This window comes from Diospyros lotus, chromosome 4 (assembly GCF_014633365.1).
Source record: "Diospyros lotus cultivar Yz01 chromosome 4, ASM1463336v1, whole genome shotgun sequence".
NCBI lineage: Eukaryota > Viridiplantae > Streptophyta > Magnoliopsida > Ericales > Ebenaceae > Diospyros > Diospyros lotus.
In genome coordinates this window covers 36160892-36180428 of record NC_068341.1, presented here as the reverse complement: position 1 = coordinate 36180428, position 19537 = coordinate 36160892, and the positions used below count along the sequence as shown (strand labels likewise).

Below are 19537 nucleotides of genomic sequence, written 5' to 3'. Positions count from 1 at the left end.
GGAGTTAAAAAACTTTTGTAGCTAAAGTCACTGTTCTTTGAGTTGGGATATTCATGTGTTAATACTCCAATGGAGTGATAATCTAGCTGTTAAGAGCATACCTGAAAATCCTGTATTTCACTCTCGTACTAAGCACATTGAGATTGATGTGCATTTTGTTTGAGAGAAGGTGGAGAATGGTGAAGTTGAAATCAGATATGTTCTTACTTCTTATCAAGTGGCTAACATTTTACTAAAGGATTGCCAAGGAATAGATTTATGTTCTTATGTGACAAGCTTGGTCTTAAGTTAGCATCAGTGCATCATAATCCTATTATCACTCCAAACAGCTTGAAGATCAAAGCTTTTTCTTCTGCCATGGAGTCTGATTTGAGGGGGAATGTAGAACGATATAATGTTTGAATAGCTGTCGTGGACTTTCTTATGTTATGGCGTGGTTGCCTTATATTGTTGTAACTGTAATGTTTATACTGCTGCTGTATTGTTATTGAAACAAGTCTTTGGAAAAATTCAGGAATGCTTGCTTGATTAATTCTGAGAGGTTTAGAGAATATATACAATTTTTGGCATAATCTTTTTCCTATAAAGTAGGAAAGGATTTGAGCCATCTACTCCTAAAATCTAGGAAACACTATCTCCTAAAAATTAGGAGATAAAAACAGATACAAAAGATAATATTTACAGATTATTTACAACAATTATCTATTACTAAAAACATCCCAGAATAATCTTTAATAACTACCGAGTCTTGTAAAGCCTTTCCACTCCTTTTCAATGTAGACTTCTTATTCTTCTTTTTCTAAATTCTCGTCTAACACTCCCCCTCAAGTTGGAGAATAGATGGAAGTCATTCCCAACTTGCTAATTAGGAACTCAAAGACTGGTTTTGCAACCATTTTTGTTAGCACATTAGCCACTTGATCACTAGAAGGTATATAAGACAGATTTATCCCTCCTCCTTCAATTTCTCTTTTTATAAATCTTCTATCAATTCTTATATGCTTCATTCGGTCAGGTCATGTTGCATTGGATTTTTAACAATACTAATAGCAGATTTGCTATCACTAAATACATTTGTTTGTTGAGATAGAATTATCCCCAAGTCCTCCATTAGTCTTTCTAGCCAAATCACCTCACATATCCCATGAGCAATAGTCCTGAACTCAGCTTCAGCACTGCTGCAACTGATTGCTTCTTGCTTCTCCATGTAACCACATTTCCAAATATCCTGGTACAATACCTTGAAGTGGATTAGTTGTCCTCTCTAGATCTAGCCCAATCTGCATCCACATAGCCTTCAATTCCCCTGTTTTCAAATTTCTTGAACATCAATCCCTTCCCAGGTGTTCCCTTTAAATATCTTAGAACATGTTGGACAACCTTCATATATTTTTCAGTAGGTGAATGCATATATTGGCTGATAACACTCACTGAATAGGCTATATTTGGCCTAGTTAGGATAAATGAATTAATATTCCAACTAACCTTTGATATCTCTCTTTGTCCACCGAGGCATTATCACCATTTTCTTCAAATTTCCAGCCTTTCTCTAAGGGAGTTCCACCTGGTTTGCAGGCTGTCATTCTTGTATCTTTTAGCAAATCCAAGGTATACTTCTGTTGTGAGATGAATATGACATCTTTGCTTTGGTCTACCTCCATGCCTAGGAAATACCTCATGGTTCCTAGGTCTTTTACTTCAAACTCAGCCTTCAATTGCTTCTTTAGATTATCAATTTCTTGCAGATCATCCCATGTTATAATAATATCATCAACATAAACAATCAATATAGCCCATTTTCCATTTTCATTGTGCTTAATGGTGGCCTTGTTTGTCTCCTAGCCGGTTAAGTGTCATGCTAAATTTATGGAACCAAGCCCTCGGTGACTATTTGAGTCCATAGAGGGACTTCTTAAGCTTTCACACCCTTCCACTATCGACTTCTTGCTCAAAACTAGGGGGAACCTTCATATAGATCTCCTCATCCAAATTGCCATTAAGGAAGGCATTCTTAATATCAAATTAGAAGAGGGGCCAATCAAAATTTATAGCAAGAGATAATAATACCCGAATGGAGTTTAGGTTAGTAACTGGTGCAAATGTCTCTTCATAGTCGATGCCGTAGGTTTGAGTGAAGCCTTGTGCGACCAACCTAGTCTTGTATCGTTCAATACTTCCATCAGCCTTGTGTTTTATTGTAAATACCCACTTACAGCCAATCAATTTCTTGTTTGGTGGTAGTGGAATCATCTCCCAAGTTTTGTTTCCTACTAAGGCAGCCATCTCTTCCACCGCGACCATTCTCCGCTTAGGATCATTCGTAGCAGTTTGAATATTCTTGGGAATGTCATTACTGTCAATCTTAGCCACAAAACTCCTGAACTGTGGGGACAATTTTGCATATGTTGGATGATTAGACATTGGGTATTTAACACATGATCTTACCCCTTTCTTCAATGCTATAGGAACAGCCCAATCCAAACCATCTTCTTCTCTAGCATTGCTGTCAGTATCAAGTGTAGCTGTCCCCTTGTCCTTATCAATGTTTTCCTTTGCAGGACCAGCCTTAGGAAATGATGGTTGGTCTCGCTTTGGTTCCAGCCAGCCTTTAGGTCTTCTTGAGTAGAAGAATAAAGGGTTAGGGTTATTGTTTGCTATAGGTGGGGGCTGATGTGGGGCTGGATTAGAATCTGAGGCTGAGGTATGGGAAATTTCAGGCTCAATAGGGTTAGAAGCAGGTTCTACCAGTGTGTGATTATGAGACATTGAGCATTCTCCCCCTTGAGAACACACTGCTAGAAAAGAATCAATAGAAAACAAGGGTGGAGAAGGATTATTAGGGACTATTTGAGGTGTGGTAATGGAATAAAATTGATGATCCTCATAGAATGTTACATCAGTGGAAACAAAAAATCTGTGATTAGAAGGACAATAGCACTTGTTTCCATTTTGAGAGGGAGAATACCCCACAAAGATGCATTTTTGAGCCTTTGGGTCCAATTTGGTTTGGGATAGGGCATTGTTGTGAACATACACAATGCATCCAAAGACCTTTGGAGCAATAGAAAGAAAGGCAAAAATGTTAGGATACATAGTGCTGAGGATGCTAAGGGGTGTTTGGAATTGTAGGGTTTTTGAAGGGAGATGATTGATTAAATAGGTGGCAGTGAGGACAGCTTCTCTCCAATAAGAATGAGGAACATTTGTGATAAACATCATAGCTCTAGCCATTTCTAAGAGATGAAGATTTTTCCTTTCAGCCACACCATTTTGTTGGGGTGTATATAGACAAGAGCTTTGGTGAAAGATACCATGCTCGACCAAGTAGTTTGTGAAATTATTTAAAAAATACTCTCGACCATTATCGGTTGGAAGGATTTTTATAGAAGTTTGAAACATATTCTCAATTAGCTTATGAAATCTTTTGAATATGTTACAAGCTTCTGATTTGTCATTCATTAAATACACCCAACAAGCCCTAGAATGATCATCTATGAATGCAATAAACCATCTCGCACCAGTGATATTAGGGTGTTTAGAGGGTCCCCAAATATCACTATGAATTAAATGGAAAGGTTTAGAGGGCTTATACAATTGAATAGGATGATGTGATTTAGGTTGTTTAGCAAGAGTGCATTGTTCACATGTAAGAACCTGCTCTTTATTACTGGAAAAATCAGGATACAAGAATTTAAGGTAAGGTAGGCTAGGGTGTCCTAAGCGTTTATGCCATAACAAGGCTTTGGCATTGGTGCTTACACTTAGGATAACTTTATTTGAAGAGGAATTAGGAATATCTACTGCAAGACAATAAAGACCGTCCATCACTTTAGCATTGCCAATCATCCTCCCCGAGGGTTGATCCTGAAAAACACAATAGGAAGGATAGAAAATTACATTGCAATTTATATCCTTAGTGATCCGGCTAACTAATAGCAAATTATGTTTCAAATCAGGAACATATAGCACAAAATTGAGCTTCAGTTTTGACATAAATACTGTTCCTATACCCAAAACAGGTGAAGTGGTTCGATCGGCCATAGATATGTTGATAGATGAGTCACATAGGGTACAATCAGTCATAGACTTTTCTGAATTTGTCATACGGTCTCATGCACCCTTGTCATTCACCCATATATTCTTAGAAAAATGCTTAGAAACCAATGAATAGTGTTGGAGATTACCTTGCAATGCTAGAGAAGCATTGGGCTGAGAATTATTGGTGCTTGGTTGGGTTGTACCTTGATTTAAGAGTTTGTATGTAATGTCTCACTTTTCCAAATACACAACAACGTGAAATATAAAAAGACATCACCTACGGGCATTATGGAAACCCTTACCAACTGAAGCATTGAATCGAATCTGAAAGCTTAACCAAAGCTAAATAAAGGGGTTTCCATTATATTTCCTTTATATGTATAGAAAATGCATACAACTTTCAATAAACCCAAAAGACACATCTCACTACTTGTAGTTACCACTGCAACACATACCCAAATTAGCGAATAAACCCTTACCATGACAGCTTCCCTATATGACATTCAAAGTGCATCAATTGAGATATTACCCATGCACGTACATCGAAGCTACAAGCCTTAGTACAACTATAGGACACTCAACACACTTATTACAAGCCCGAGCATCCTAGCTTTTATTACAATACATCACTCGGATTACATGGGTACATAATGAAATAAAAACCCGGAGCTAGCCAAGCATCACCTCCTTACCCACGCTTGAATTGGAACTTGAAAACAACTGACACATCCAATATACCTGGAATGTTGAATGTTCCAGGGGATGTGAATTGTCAATAAGTATAGGAGCTCACGTTGGAAGGAATTGTCAATAAGTACACGCTCTTAACGGATGCTCAGCCTTTGTTCAGTCAGCAATTGGAAGGAAATCAAGGGAATGTGAATTCTCAAGTTTATCCTAACCCTAATGCAGCTAAATCATCTACTTTAGAGCAGAGAAGAAAGTTAAGGTTATGCTTTAAATGTGGAGATAAATTCAGTCCCGGTGACCAATGTTTAAGACTGTTAATGAACGTGGAAAGATTAGATGAAGAAGAGGAAGAAGACGAAGAAGGGGGTGTTCTCCAAGACGAAACTGGTGAGTGCAAGGTGATCACCTGTAAGATGTTGCAGAAATTGTTACAGAAAGCAGCTCAAGAGTCTTAGCTGTACTCCATACAGGCTATTGAGTTTGAAGAAAGAACTAAGGCAGAGGAATAACATTAAAAGGCTGCGAGTACTGCTACACTTCAACTTTTCAATGAGGAAAAGCAAAGGAGAGAGAAAGAGAGAAGAATAAACCAGGCAGTGAAGGCAGGAATTGGTTGGACCGTGGCCAGCTTTTGTAATTTCTTGGGGACAAGGAATGTTTCAAGGGAGGGGGTATTTGTCATGTTCCTAGGGGTGGGCAGTAATTGTGTTTTTTCTTTTATGCTTGATGTTTGTACTTAGTTGTAGAAACGGTTGTGCTTTACCGGTTGTATGGATAGTTGTATTGCTGAGGCTGAAAGGCTATAGATAAGCCACAGCTAGAGGTTGGGAGGCAGCGTGTGATATGAATTGAATCTTTTCCCTCCACTTTTCTGTTATTTCTCTCTCGGACATTCTATCTCCCTCCTTTCTTGCTGTTTCCCTCCCTTTCTGTCTGATTCTCCCTCCAAATTCTTCTCTCTAATTCCCAATACTACCTAAAACAACCCTTGCCAGATCCGAGGATCTGACACTAATTTGAACCTTTAGTACCATAGAACATAAGTTGTATTCCTTTCCCATTCAGCCTATCTAAACAAACTGTGTTACGGAGAACATCAGATTTGACTTTGACCAAGCTTATATTTACTTCTCAAAGCTCCCTTTTGATGTTTTTTTCTAGTAATTCACTGGATAGATTCTAGCTTCCAAATGCTGTTTGAGATTTATAATGAGGTACTATTTTGTTCCAAAAATTAGAATAAAAGCATCTTTATAACAATTCATGTTTTGGGTTTGAAACAGTGTGGAAGTTCACAAATTTTTCACTGGTGATAGCTCATTGACTCTTTGATGTCAAGTATGAAGAAGCTTTACAAAAACTGGGTATAATATCACTAGGTGTGTACTGTATTATGTGGACTGAGGTATTTATTTAGGATCTTCCAAAAATTGGGTACTTATACATGGCAAAAGTATAATGCCAATTGTCTATTCTATTACTTAATCAAACACCCATTTTGGTGTATTGAAGTCCTGAACTTCCCAAAATGTCGTCTTCCAAAATTTGGTTTAAAAAATATGCTCGTTAGTTATTTATTAGACATTGTAATGAATTCAAAATTTAAGCTAAAAACAAACATTTGTGAAATTCAAACAATTGCCAGCTTGCACAATTGTGGGTGAGAGGGAGTGATGGTGATGGGTTACATTTTAATCATCTATCTATTTATTCTATTCTTTAAACAAACACCAGATTTTGTGTGCTGAAGCCCTTTTTATTTTTTTTTAATTTTTTCGAAGTCTGTAGCATAGAGTAGAAACAATAAGAACTTTACTGTTACACTAAGATTCATCGTCAATTAAGATTTATTAAAAAAAAAAAAACTAAATTATGACCACCAAGTGGCATCCCTTAAAAGTGAGCTTTTATTTGAAGCTTTCTATTTCTTTTTATTTGCACGTGTATAGTACCGGCCAACCCTCTAGTGTTTTTTTAAAGACAGACCAGAGTGGTAGCCCATGCTATGCACATGTAAGTAAAAGATAGAAGATTTTTGATGAAGGCTTACTTTCAAGGGGCTATGTTTGATGCTTGAGTTTAGTTTTCATTTTTTATAACTTTTTAATTGATTATGAGCCTTGGTGTAAGGTTGTTCTTGTTCTATTCTGACCTAGGGGTCATAGGTTTCAAGTCAAGAAATATCTTTTTTGGTGATGGGTTTTTTTTTTCAAGCAAAATAAATTAAATTTCTATTTATTGTCCAAATGAGAGTCTTAAAAATTTTCCTCAACCTTCCTTCCTTCCTTTAAAATATTGTTGAAGTTGGAAGATACTAGTGTTTATGGGTATGAATGTTAGATAATGCCACATGCCCCTGCGTTTATCATTTGTAGTGGACATGACACACAGAGAAATCCATGTAAACTGAGGGTATAACCAGCAAGATTAAACCATAGACAAGAGAGAGAAAGAAGGGCCGATCTTGAATATCTTTGGTGATGACCAACAGAAGCCCATGGCTGAGGGTTTTGTTCCGTTTATGGCCTTGGAGCTTAATATAGCCATTGGAGTACATTTAATGCCAACATAGCTTCTTTTTTTTTTTTTAATAAGGAAAATTGATTCAATCTTTTTTTTTTTCTGTGTTGCCACAAAGTTCTTGAAGCTTGAGTTGACACAATCTGACAATCTGTTCCCCTTCCTAAGTGACTCAATCTACTGATTTTCAGCTCATATTATAATGTGCAGTATTTCAGTTCCTAGTTGAATGGAGTTGACTCAATTCGTTGAGAACATATGGTCTTGTTCAGCACTTTGGGTTGACTCATGTGGAATGTTTGAGATTTGTTTCTAGTGAGCATGGGGTCAACTGTAAAGTTGAAGAAGTCAACTCAGTCTATTCCATCACTTGAAACTCTTGTCCTGTTTCACTTTTAATTTCATTTGAGCAAACATCAAACTCTAGGAATCAATTCATACCTGGAACTTGTATTCCTCTTTCCTCATGCATGAGGATGCCATGGAGTTGGCGTAGCTAATTGCTTCTGTCATTTGAAATTATCCTTAGCCATTTGAAATTATGGATAGAGGGTGAAGGGAGTTTGTATTTAAAGTTATTCAGAATTTCATCTTATTCCTAAGGGTTCCCCATCTTCTAGATTATCTTTGGTATTTTATGAGGACCATCCAGCTTGTTTGCTTGTATATTCACTACATTTAATTAGGTGGATATAAGTCATCAATTTCTTTTAATTAGAATCTCTCTTCTTTATTTTCAAAGTTATGGACGTCATTGTCACATTCTACATCTGGACTCATATTTGCTTAGGTACTGTTTGGTGTTGCTATTATTTTTTAAAAAATTGTTTTTTATTAATAGTTCTGGAAAATCGACGTTTTGTTATATACAACTGCTTCTTCTTAAAAAGGAATGTTAAGCTATTTAAAAGCAAAAGTGAAGGATCTCTTCTTTAACTTAAAAACAAAGTAGCTTATAGTGAACTCAATCTTAAAGGGTCATTTACTGTTAACCAATTTCTCTCTCTTCCTAATGATGCCACTTTCCAAGATAATGCAATATTTTTAGCTTCAATTAATTCTAAATTCAAAGGCCAGCCTTGGCGCAATATTAAGGTTGAAATAGCCTCTTTGTCTATAACTCAACAATGCCAAACAGGCCCTTAGTCTATAACTCAATGTTGGAGAGTGCTGTGTTTATTCTGCTTTGAATTATAACTCTCCTTTATGAAGGCTTTTGAGTTTTAAATCCTAGAGGGTGGTGACATTCCATTTCTTTATATCTTTGTTGGTGAATTTTATTTTGCTGCACTTCATTTGGCTTTATGGTATGAGCGTGATTATTCATTCTGAGTGCGGGACAAGGTCTGCATCCATTGTCAGAATTAATTTTGGGTAAGTGTGGCTTTTATTGCAAGTCTGAGTTATTTCTGTAAAAAACACTGGTTGTTTGGTTTGGTGGTGAAAGCCTTTTTGAAGAAACAATGTGAATATCATTTCTTTGCCCTTTGTCAACTTTACTTGATTGGAGGGAATATGGATTCCATTCACTTCAACAAATGGACACTGGGAAATAAAAATTGTGTGCGTTTTTGCATGTTGGTGTAGCTAATAGCTATATTGGTTCTGCAGTTGCTGGTAGTGATAGGTGTGGAAGTGTTGGCAAAGGGATTTGTGTGTTGATATGTTTTGTTGATTGTGGCTTTGTACAGGTGGGAGAAATGGGTGGGGCAATCGTTATTGTAGCACCCCCCTAATTTTACTTTTTTGATCTATTATTCTTTTCTTGGTGAACAAATTGTGTTGCAAACTAGATTCTGAATTTTGTGATGCAGATGTCTTTAGGGAATCTAGTTAGAGATTGAGAATCATCAGACCTTCAATAAGCCACGAATCTCATCCTTGCTCTGTGGACAGGAGTAGAGAAGAGTCCTCTGTAATCATATTGCTAGCTAGATTGTAATGTAGTGGTACCAAACATGCAGTACCTTAGTGTCCAGCACACTTGACAAAAGTTTTAGAAGGATTACAAAACAAGCTCCATACTCAAATTGATGTCTGTCACATTGCAATTCTTAGTCTTCTTGAAACCTTATACTTGTTCTTAGAACAAATGAGACTATTTAAGATAAGGTCTACATGGTTACTTTATAACTTTTCCTTGATTGGTTTGTGATAATTTTATTGTAATTTGTCCTAATGAGCAGTTTGTACTTAAGTGCCAACTTTTTTTTCCCCCTAATATACTACTGCTTTTTAAAAAAATCATGATATTGAGATGAATTTTTTTTCAAACTACTATTCTGAATGACTCTTTAAGTAGTCTTCAAATTTTGAAAATGTACACTCTCTCTAAGTAGATAGTCTTTGTGTCAGACACACCAACTCCCCTCCTACATGATGTCAGAGTAGTAGATTGTTAAATTTTTTTGTGCAGTAATATTTTTTATGTTTAAAATAATTGTCAATTATAAAAAAAAGATAACTGTATATGTGTTCAATTCAAATCAGTTTGTCATCTGAATATATGTCCATCGGTAGAACTTGTTGAAAAGCTAGCTTCACCTAATGGGATTAAGGTTTGTGATTGTTGTCAGATCAGTTTGTTATCTAGGAGTGATCTACATGGAAATCAGTGAGTGTTTTGCATGCCGTTAATGTTGGATGTTGCATATGAACAATTAAATAACCTCATAGCTAGCTGCCGTGAATTTGTTATCTGATGGCTATAGAGTAAAACTTCTGATAGTTTTTGGTTTTATATCAGGAATGCTTATAATATGGTTCTGCACAAATTTGGAGAGAAGCTCTACTCTGGACTTGTCTCCACTATGACATCCCATCTAAAGGAAATAGCAAAATCAATTGAGGCTGCCCAGGGAGATTTGTTTTTGGAAGAGCTAAACAGGAAATGGGCTGAGCACAACAAGGCGTTGCAAATGATCCGAGACATATTGATGTACATGGACCGGACTTTTGTTCCTAACACGCATAAAACCCCAGTTCATGAGCTAGGCTTGAACTTGTGGAGAGACAATGTTGTCCACTCTAACAAAATTCAACCAAGGCTTCAAGATACGCTTCTTGAACTCGTGCAGAAGGAGAGGACTAGTGAAGTTATAAACAGGGGTTTGATGAGGAGTATAATAAAAATGTTAATGGATTTAGGTTCTTCTGTCTACCAAGAAGACTTTGAGAAACCATTTCTTGCAGTCTCAGCTGATTTCTATTGTGGTGAGTCTCAACAGTTTATTGAGTGCTGTGATTGTGGGGATTATTTGAAGAAAGCTGAGAGTCGTCTGAATGAAGAGATTGAGAGAGTCTCCCACTATTTGGATGCAAATAGTGAAGCCAAGATCACTAATGTAGTGGAAAAGGAGATGATTGAAAGTCATATGCAGAGATTAGTCCATATGGAGAACTCAGGCTTAGTTAAAATGATTGTGGATGACAAATATGAGGACCTGGGCCGGATGTATAGTTTGTTCCGCAGAGTGACTAATGGACTATCACTAATTAGAGATGTCATGACTTCCCATATTCGAGATACAGGTAAAGAGCTAGTAACTGATCCAGAAAGGTTAAAGGATCCTGTTGACTTTGTGCAGCGGTTGTTGGATGAGAAGGATAAACATGATAAGATCATCAGTTTGGCATATAACAATGACAAGACATTTCAAAATGCTTTGAATTCCTCATTTGAATATTTTATTAATTTGAATCCTCGGTCTCCAGAGTTCATATCTTTGTTTGTGGATGATAAGCTCCGGAAAGGACTGAAGGGCGTCAGTGAGGAGGATGTTGAGATTGTACTGGACAAGGTAATGATGCTCTTCCGATACCTCCAAGAGAAGGATGTGTTCGAGAAGTATTACAAGCAACATTTGGCAAAGAGGCTTCTGTTAGGGAAAACTGTCTCTGATGATGCAGAGAGAAGTTTGATAGTTAAGCTCAAGACAGAATGTGGGTATCAGTTTACATCAAAGTTGGAAGGTATGTTCACAGACATGAAGACATCTCAGGACACAATGCAGGGGTTCTATTCAAGCATGGGTGCTGAGATTGCTGACTATCCTACACTTGCTGTTCAGGTCCTCACCACCGGTTCTTGGCCAACTCAATCCAGTGTCACTTGCAACCTTCCGTCCGAAATCCTTGGTATATGTGACAAATTCCGTACATATTACCTTGGGACCCACACAGGGCGGAGGCTGTCCTGGCAGACAAATATGGGCAGCGCTGACCTGAAAGCACTATTTGCGAAGGGCCAGAAGCATGAGCTGAATGTTTCAACGTATCAGATGTGTGTCCTGATGTTATTCAACAATGCTGATCGGCTGAGCTATAAAGAAATAGAGCAGGCTACAGAGATTCCTACCTCGGACTTGAAGAGGTCTCTGCAGTCTTTGGCCTGTGTTAAGGGGAAGAATGTACTGCGAAAAGAACCTATGAGCAAAGAAGTTGTGGAGGACGATGCCTTTTTCTTCAATGAAAAGTTCAGCAGCAAGCTGTACAAGGTAAAGATAGGTACTGTTATTGCTCAAAAGGAATCAGAACCAGAAAAGCAGGAGACTCGGCAGAGAGTGGAGGAGGACAGGAAGCCCCAGATTGAGGCAGCAATCGTTAGGATTATGAAGTCACGACGGGTGCTGGATCACAATAATATTGTGGCTGAGGTAACAAAGCAACTACAATCACGGTTTCTGCCAAATCCTGTAGTAATAAAGAAAAGAATTGAATCCTTAATTGAGCGCGAGTTTTTGGAAAGGGACAAAGGGGATAGAAAGATGTACCGGTACCTTGCTTGAAGAATTACCCGTATAATTGTCTCATTGTATTGGGCCTTTTTTGTGGCCTTGGCTGGTTGAACTGTATGTTGGATGTTGTCCTCGAATCATCGCAAGCTTGGTTGGGTTTTACTGAACAATAGCTTATGTTTTTGTTGCCTCTCTCTCTCTCTCTCTCTCTCTCCCCCCTGATAAGCTGCCTTAAGGTCCACGAGCTATCCTTTGGATAAAGTTACTGGGTAATATTTTGGTGACTTGGAGCTTTGATTTGTTTATTCTAAATTGTGGTACAACTCTGAATCATATGGACTAGCGTCTCTTGGGCGATTTGGCTTGCAAAAAGTGTCTAGAAGCACTGGAAGCTATCGCTCATTGTCCCGTTAGGCGTTTAAACTGCAAAGTTTAAGCCCTCAAAGGCGCACATATATATATATTTAAGAACTTAAGCTCAGGACTTAGTTTTGACTTATGATGCACAGAACTTTTCCATACTCCTTGCTATAGTTGTTCCCGAGGATGGCTCTTAGAGTGTGTTTCATAGGGTACATTTTTTATAAAAAATGTCTGATTATGTATAATTATTACATATATTTTTTATAAAAATAATTAAAATTTTAATTTTTTTTTAAAAATATGTATATGGTACAAATATTTAATTTTTTTTTTTCATGAAATTCATTTTCAAAGGGGATGGGGTGTTTTTTATTTTTTAGGTAATTATTATTTAGAATTAAATTTTAAGTAATGTAATCAAAGGTATTTGTTTGATATTATTATTATGAAATATCTTCTGTTAATTTTATAAAATAAGAATAGCCACCTCTCTGTGTTTTTGTTCTGTTTTTTTTTTTTTTTTGAATAGCATTTTGGTTACAATAAATACAGCCCGTGCAAAGACGTTCAGTTTGCTTGAACTTTTCACTTTTGAGACGTGCTTTTTGTGCCGCTTAGCAAGCACCAAGCAGACAGCCTTCTAAAAGGAAGGGCGTTTCCATGCTTTGTAAAGGTTTAGAAGGGAATTAAGTCATATTTACCAACCTTGGTGCCGTAAACCTCATCATCGGCTTCCTCATCCAAATGGCAGAGCAAGAGAGCTGCCTATTATCAACAGAAACTAGCATACCCAACTCAAGTCTTGGGGAATTGAGCCTATCCCACTGGCACATCCCAAGAACCACTTCAAATTCAGGCGCCTCTTTGACAACTTTTTCGATTTTTTTTCATCTTTAATATCAGATTGGCAGATTGCCCGGTAACAAGTTAGCCCAGAGTTTTGATTGGATTTGGTAATCATCGACCATTACCAAACGATTCCAATCTGCCATAATTCGCCAACTTTGAGAGGCTTAAGACATTTTATCTCCTAGTTCCTATTACAGGCAAAGCTACCAAAAGAAAAAGGAAAACGAAAGAGATAAAGAAGAGAAAAACTAGGAAATGATAGTTACCTCCATGGAAAGGGTGGGTGGTATAGGGCTTGGCAGCATCAATAACCAACAGGAAGCTGATGAGCATGCACTTAGCACTTAAGCAAATCCCTCCCTCCATAGGAGAACAAACTGCCCAAATGAAGTACAACAAGAAACAGTTACATGTACGGAAAAAGTAGGAAAAAGGAAAGTCCAGCTTCTGTTATCTGTAATGATGTTCACCGCTCGAGCAGAGTTTTCTAGCATCTGTTTTGCCATAGTCCACCATCTAGTAAGGTCGGTCATAACTTAAAAATTTGTCCAACACTGAAATAAACCGTAGAACTTTTAAACAAATACGAGCGGTATGTAAAATATTTGAATCGCAGCGGAATACTCGAATCTGAATTTGCCTAACAACCGTAGAAGAAAACTATAAAAACTTTCTTATCCGTCCACCTCTTGTCCGTCCAAGACTCGAATGGTGATACCGAAAACAGTATATGAGCGATCAAAAACTAATTCTGATTCTTGTATATCTTTTTACATTAGGCTCTATATCTATTTATAGGTATCACAGAAATATAAATAGACATATAGGAATTTGAATCTAATTCAAATTCCAATTGCTTATCTCATTATATATTGTTAAAATTCAAATGTTAATGAATTTAAAACAAATTCAAATTCATAACATTTATCTTATCATTAGAAACTTATCCCAATGTAACCGCAATTCTAACATAAACAAAACTCATTATATTGAAATCGATCACTAATTAAAACGACAATTCAAACTACGTATTGAATTGATCTGAACTTAGGTTTCCTACACAATAGAGACTAAGAGTAACTGTCTCCAGACTCCAAGGAAAAAATGCCACTCCAATACTTAGGAGATAGTTTATAGGCTTGAAAGAGTAGTATAAAATGTCGAGATCTTTTTTTGTTGAAGTTAGATGTCCAGCACATTAAATAATAATAAAATAAAGGAAGAAAAGAGGTGGCGCTTGAGGCGGCGGAACACACACACATGCAAGGTTTGCAAAAATAGTGGCTGAGCAGTGGTGTGGCGCCGAAGAAAAGCTAAAAAGGAGTAGCTTGTGTGCGACACAAAGATGGAACTGCAACAGCAAATGCACAAGGTTGAAGCAAAAAAATCAGGTACGAGGTAGAAACTATTTGGAGTGAATTTTTCTCTAATTTTGGATTACAACCACGGAGAGTTGTAAGGATTTACTGGAGAAGTAATTTTCTGTAGTCTCCATTATTAGTGATCTTGAGTTTGGATATTAAACATGGGGTATGATTATACTTGAGTTTTTGATAGTGAATTTAGACAACATCAAGTCGATACTATTTTTCATAATTAATATATCATTCACATATAAGACAAGGAATGTAATGACACTCTCACTAGTCTTCTTATATATACACGGTTCATCTAAATTTTTCATGTAACTAAACTTTTTGATATTATGATCAAGACGGATGTTTCAACTTCTCTAAGCCTGTTTAAGATTATATATCGGTCTTTTAAGCTGGCACACTTGATTAGAATTGACGGACTCAAAAGTGCGTGATTGTTTCATGTAGAACTTCTCCTTAAGATACCCATTTAGAAATACCGTTTTAACATCCATATGCCAAATATCAAAATCATAGTGTGCGGCAATAGCTAACATCATCCTGATGAATTTTAGTATTGTGATTGGAGAAAAGATTTTGTCATAGTCAACTCCTTATCTTTGACGATATCCTTTAACCACCAATTGGATCTCATATGTATGAACTTGTCCATCAGCACCAATCTTTCTCTTGAAAATCCATTTACAGCCTATAGAAATGATTCCTTTTGGCGCATTTTGTAAATGGTTTTGTAAAACCACCATTCTGATCTGGGTGGAGATGCCTTGTATTTATAATAGTGTTTTTACATACACATTGCTGATTAGCTATATAATTCAAAATCAAATACAAATCATTCAAATATTCTATTTACATCTGTTGCCTAAATTAAGGGATTTGATCTTTGGATTGAATCTATCCAACTTGATCTTGAGAGGATATGAGAGATCTCTCTGTAACGGTAATACCCCTCCGCAAGCCTAGCGTTTGAGAATCCCTAACGTGAAGCTTGAAATGAAAAAACATGAATACAGGACGACCAAGGCTCTTGATAAATATGTTAACAAGCTAGAGATTGGTAGGAACGTAGTGAAGCTGAAGCTCTCCAAAGGCCACCAATTAGCACACAAAATGATAATCAAGCTAATATGCTTCGAGCAGCTGTGAGAGACTGGATTTGCAACAAGAAAGATGGAGCTTTGATTATCACAAAGTAGAATTGGAGAAGAGGAAGATGTCACCCTAAGATCACAAAGAAGATGACCAAGCCACTTGACTTCGACAACAGTGCTAGCTAGCGCCCAATATTCTGATTCATAGCTTGAATGAGACACTGTCGGTTGTTTCTTGGAATGCCAAGAGACAAGGTTATCACCAAGATAAATAGCATAGCCAGAGATTGATCAGCGTGTATCAGGACAGCTTGCTCAATCAGCATTCGAGTAAGCAGGAATGTTGTCGGAAGAAGATGGAGGGAAGGAGAGGCCATACCACAAGGTTCCCTTGATGTAGCGTAGGATCCATTTGACAGCCTGGAAGTGACAAAAAGAAGGCTTGTGCATGTACTGACTCACGACAGAGACAACATGAGAAAGGTCTGGTCGAGTGATAGTGAGATATTGAAGAGCACCAATGGGGGATCGGTAGAGTAAGGGATCATCAAAATCTAGACCAGCAGTGGACAGATGATGTGCAACGACCATGGGAGTGCTCACGGGCTTACTATCGACCAATTTGGCACGTTGCAAAATTTCATGAGCATACTTAACCTGACTGAGAAAGAGACCAGAGGAAGTCCGATGTGCTTTGAGGCCTAAAAAATAGCTCAAGGAACCCATATCCTTGGCGGCAAACTCCTTGGTTAATTTGCTAATAAAAGCATTAAGGAGAACTAAATTGTTGTTGGTCACTATAATATCATCAACGTATAATAGTAGTTAGATTAAATCAATACCCTTGGAAAAAACAAACAATGATGAGTCAACCCGACTACAAGAAAACCCAACAGTAAGAAGGAAGGCACTGAACCAATGAAATTGGGCTCGTGGAGCTTGTTTGAGCCCATATAAAGTTCGATTGAGCCTGCAAACATGGGAGGGATATCTTGAATCAACATAGTCTGGTGGCTGCTCCATATAAACTTCCTCTTGAAGAATTCTATTCAGAAAGGCTTTTTTCACATTAAGTTGGTGAAGTGGCCAGTTATTAGCAATTGCCAAGGAAAAAACAATTCAAATAGTGGAGGCTTTGACAACTGGGCTAAAAGTATCATTAAAATCAATGTCTGGTTGCTGAGTGTAGCCTTTAGCAACAAGACAGGCCTTGAGATGATCAACAAAACCATTTGCAAGATACTTGATGCAAAATACCCATTTGGAGCCCACAATATTTTTATTTGGCGATCAGGGTACTAAATCCCAAGTGTGATTGTGATGCAAGGCTTGAAGTTCCTCATCCATGGCAGCAATCCATTCGGGGTGCTTGGCAGCGGTCTTAAACCCCTTTGGCTCATGCATAGTGAGTAAGGATTGAATAAGATTGGAATTTGGAGCAATGCAAGTATGAAGGGCTGGAGTAGAAGGCCTGAAAATCCTAGATTTGGACCATGTTTACATTAGGTGAGAGCCAAGGAGACCAGAGTTAGAGGAAGATGGGGCCAAAGAGATAGCTAGAGCTGGATCTACAGACGAAATGAGTGCTGAAGGGGATCCCAACCCATCGACAACGGGTACTTGCAAAATCGAAGTTGGCACAAAACTACAAGATGGATTAGTTAAACATAGGCCACAAATTCTAGAAAGGACTGGGCTGAGAAGGTAAAGAGGCCTCGGAGGTGATTGTGTTTTGGGAGGGGTTTATAGTGGACTCTAAAAAAGTATAAATTGAGGTAGGAGGTAAAGGCCCAGAGTAATTGGGATGTTTGTACCGATAGCCAAGGTAATTGAAGACGACATGCCTGGAAATAAACACTTGATTAGTAAGACTATCAAGACACCAAAAACCATTATGAGACATACTATAGCTAAGAAAAACACAAGAAAGACTTTGGAGAGCTAATTTGTGAGGAGCATAATCATGTAAGTAGGGAAATACAAGACAACTAAAGGGATGAAAAATAGAGTAGGAAGGAGGCTTACCTAACAGAACCTCAAATGGAGAGTAACCTTCAAGAAGAGGCATTGGCAAGCGGTTACTAATGAAAGTGGCAGTGCTAAACGCATCAACCCAGAATTTAAGAGGGACATGAGAGTGAAAAAGTATAGCAAGACCTATTTCAGTTATGTGTCTATGTTTATGCTCGGCAAATCCATTTTGAGACGAAGTGTATAGACACGACATTTGATGACGAATTCCTGAGGAAATTAAATGATTTTGAAAGTGATGATTAGTGAATTCAGAACCTCTATCACTTTGGAAAATCTTGAGTTTAGTGGAAAATTGATTTTCAACAAATTTTCTGAAATTGTAAAAAAATGCGAAAGAAATCAAATTTATGTTTCAGTGGATAGAACCAAGTAAATCGGGAATAATTGTCAATAAATATAACATAATACCGAAACTGAAGGTTTGAAGGGACAAGTGAAGGTCCCCACAAATCACAATGAACAAGATCCAAGACATGAGAAACACGGTTGGCATTCAAAGAAAAGGGAAGTTTTGTACTTTTAACATGTTGGCAATTGGAACATATAGTAGGATTAGGAAGCAAAGAAGTAACACATAATTGATGATTTTTTTTGAAAAGAGAAATAATGTTATGAGAAACATGACCCAAACGGGCATGCCATACATCAAAGGATGCCCGTGGACAATTATTAGGAAAAACAAAAAGTAAAGATTGATGACCATGCTCAAGCACATAGAGTCCATCTTCACATTGATCGATTGCCACCACCATTTTTGTGTTGCAAGTCTGTACAGTGAAGTGATTATTAGTAAAGATAATAGAGAAGGGAAAATCAGAGGTGAGTTTACTAATGGATATAAGATTTTTAGTGAGGCCAAGCACAACTAAAACATCTTTTAAATGAAGAGAGGAAGTCAGAGAGAAGGTACCGGTGTGAGAAATGGGAAGAAAGGCACCACTACCAACTAGAACACAATCCTTACCAGAATACGGGTCGACTTTGTTTAACTGAGCAGGATTATGAGTCATGTGAGCTGTAACGCCAGCGTTTGTATACTAATCAGAGTCTTGGCCATCATTAAGAGAGCAGGAGGTGAAAGCCTCAACCAAGTTGGTAGCAGTAGGGGGTCGAGTATAACTCTCGCGACACGAGGAGGCGTAGTGACCTTCACCACAACAAATATGGTAGCGGATAGGGCAATGATGGTCTCTATTATTCTGGCCACCAGGACCACGTCCTCCACGGGAAGAGCGACCCTCTCCACGACCACCTGAATTTGAACTAGATTTGAAGTTGCGAGAAATAGTGAAGGTAGCGGTAGTGGAGCTTAAAGGGGGAGTCGACTCCAATGAACGAACAAATATTTCGTAGCTTTCAACTTTGGGCACAACCTCATCAAAGATGGGGAGGGGTGATAGAGATAATTGAGTAGTAAAAAAATGAGAGAAGGAGGAATCGAGAATGTAAATACTAGTGGAGTTTGTCGAGATCATCAATAGGATGTCCCATTACAGCAAGTTGATCACAGATCGCCTTGAAATCACAAGAGAATTCAAGAACACTCTTGTCACTCTTCTTCATGGTTTGAAGATCATCTTTGAGGCAAAGTTTTAGAGATTTGGATCAATGGCTGGAAGCATTTTCAAGCTGAGACCAAATAGCCCGAGACATGGTTAATCCAACCACAACAGACATGGCTTCCTCTATTAAGGTAGAGAGCAACGGACTGAGCATAGCTGATCAGTTTGTTTCCAGTCGACCAACTTTGGATTTGCAGAGACGGAGTCATTGGAGCTGATGGTGGCAGAGGGCTCAGCAAAGGAACCATCAATATAGCCGAGGAGATGCTGACATTGTA

General features: G+C 37.8%; 1 protein-coding gene across 1 annotated transcript in view; it reads left to right on the top strand.

Moving 5' to 3' along the window:
• The window catches only part of LOC127799278 (cullin-3A-like), a 39358-nt gene extending 27184 nt beyond the window's left edge, over nucleotides 1–12174 (top strand). Inside the window, exon 2 of the mRNA XM_052333187.1 lies at nucleotides 9995–12174. Within this exon, the coding sequence (XP_052189147.1) occupies nucleotides 9995–12035 (2041 nt within the window). The 3' untranslated portion in view covers nucleotides 12036–12174. The remainder of the gene's footprint in view (nucleotides 1–9994) is intronic.
• Nucleotides 12175–19537: the final 7363 nt, after the last annotated feature.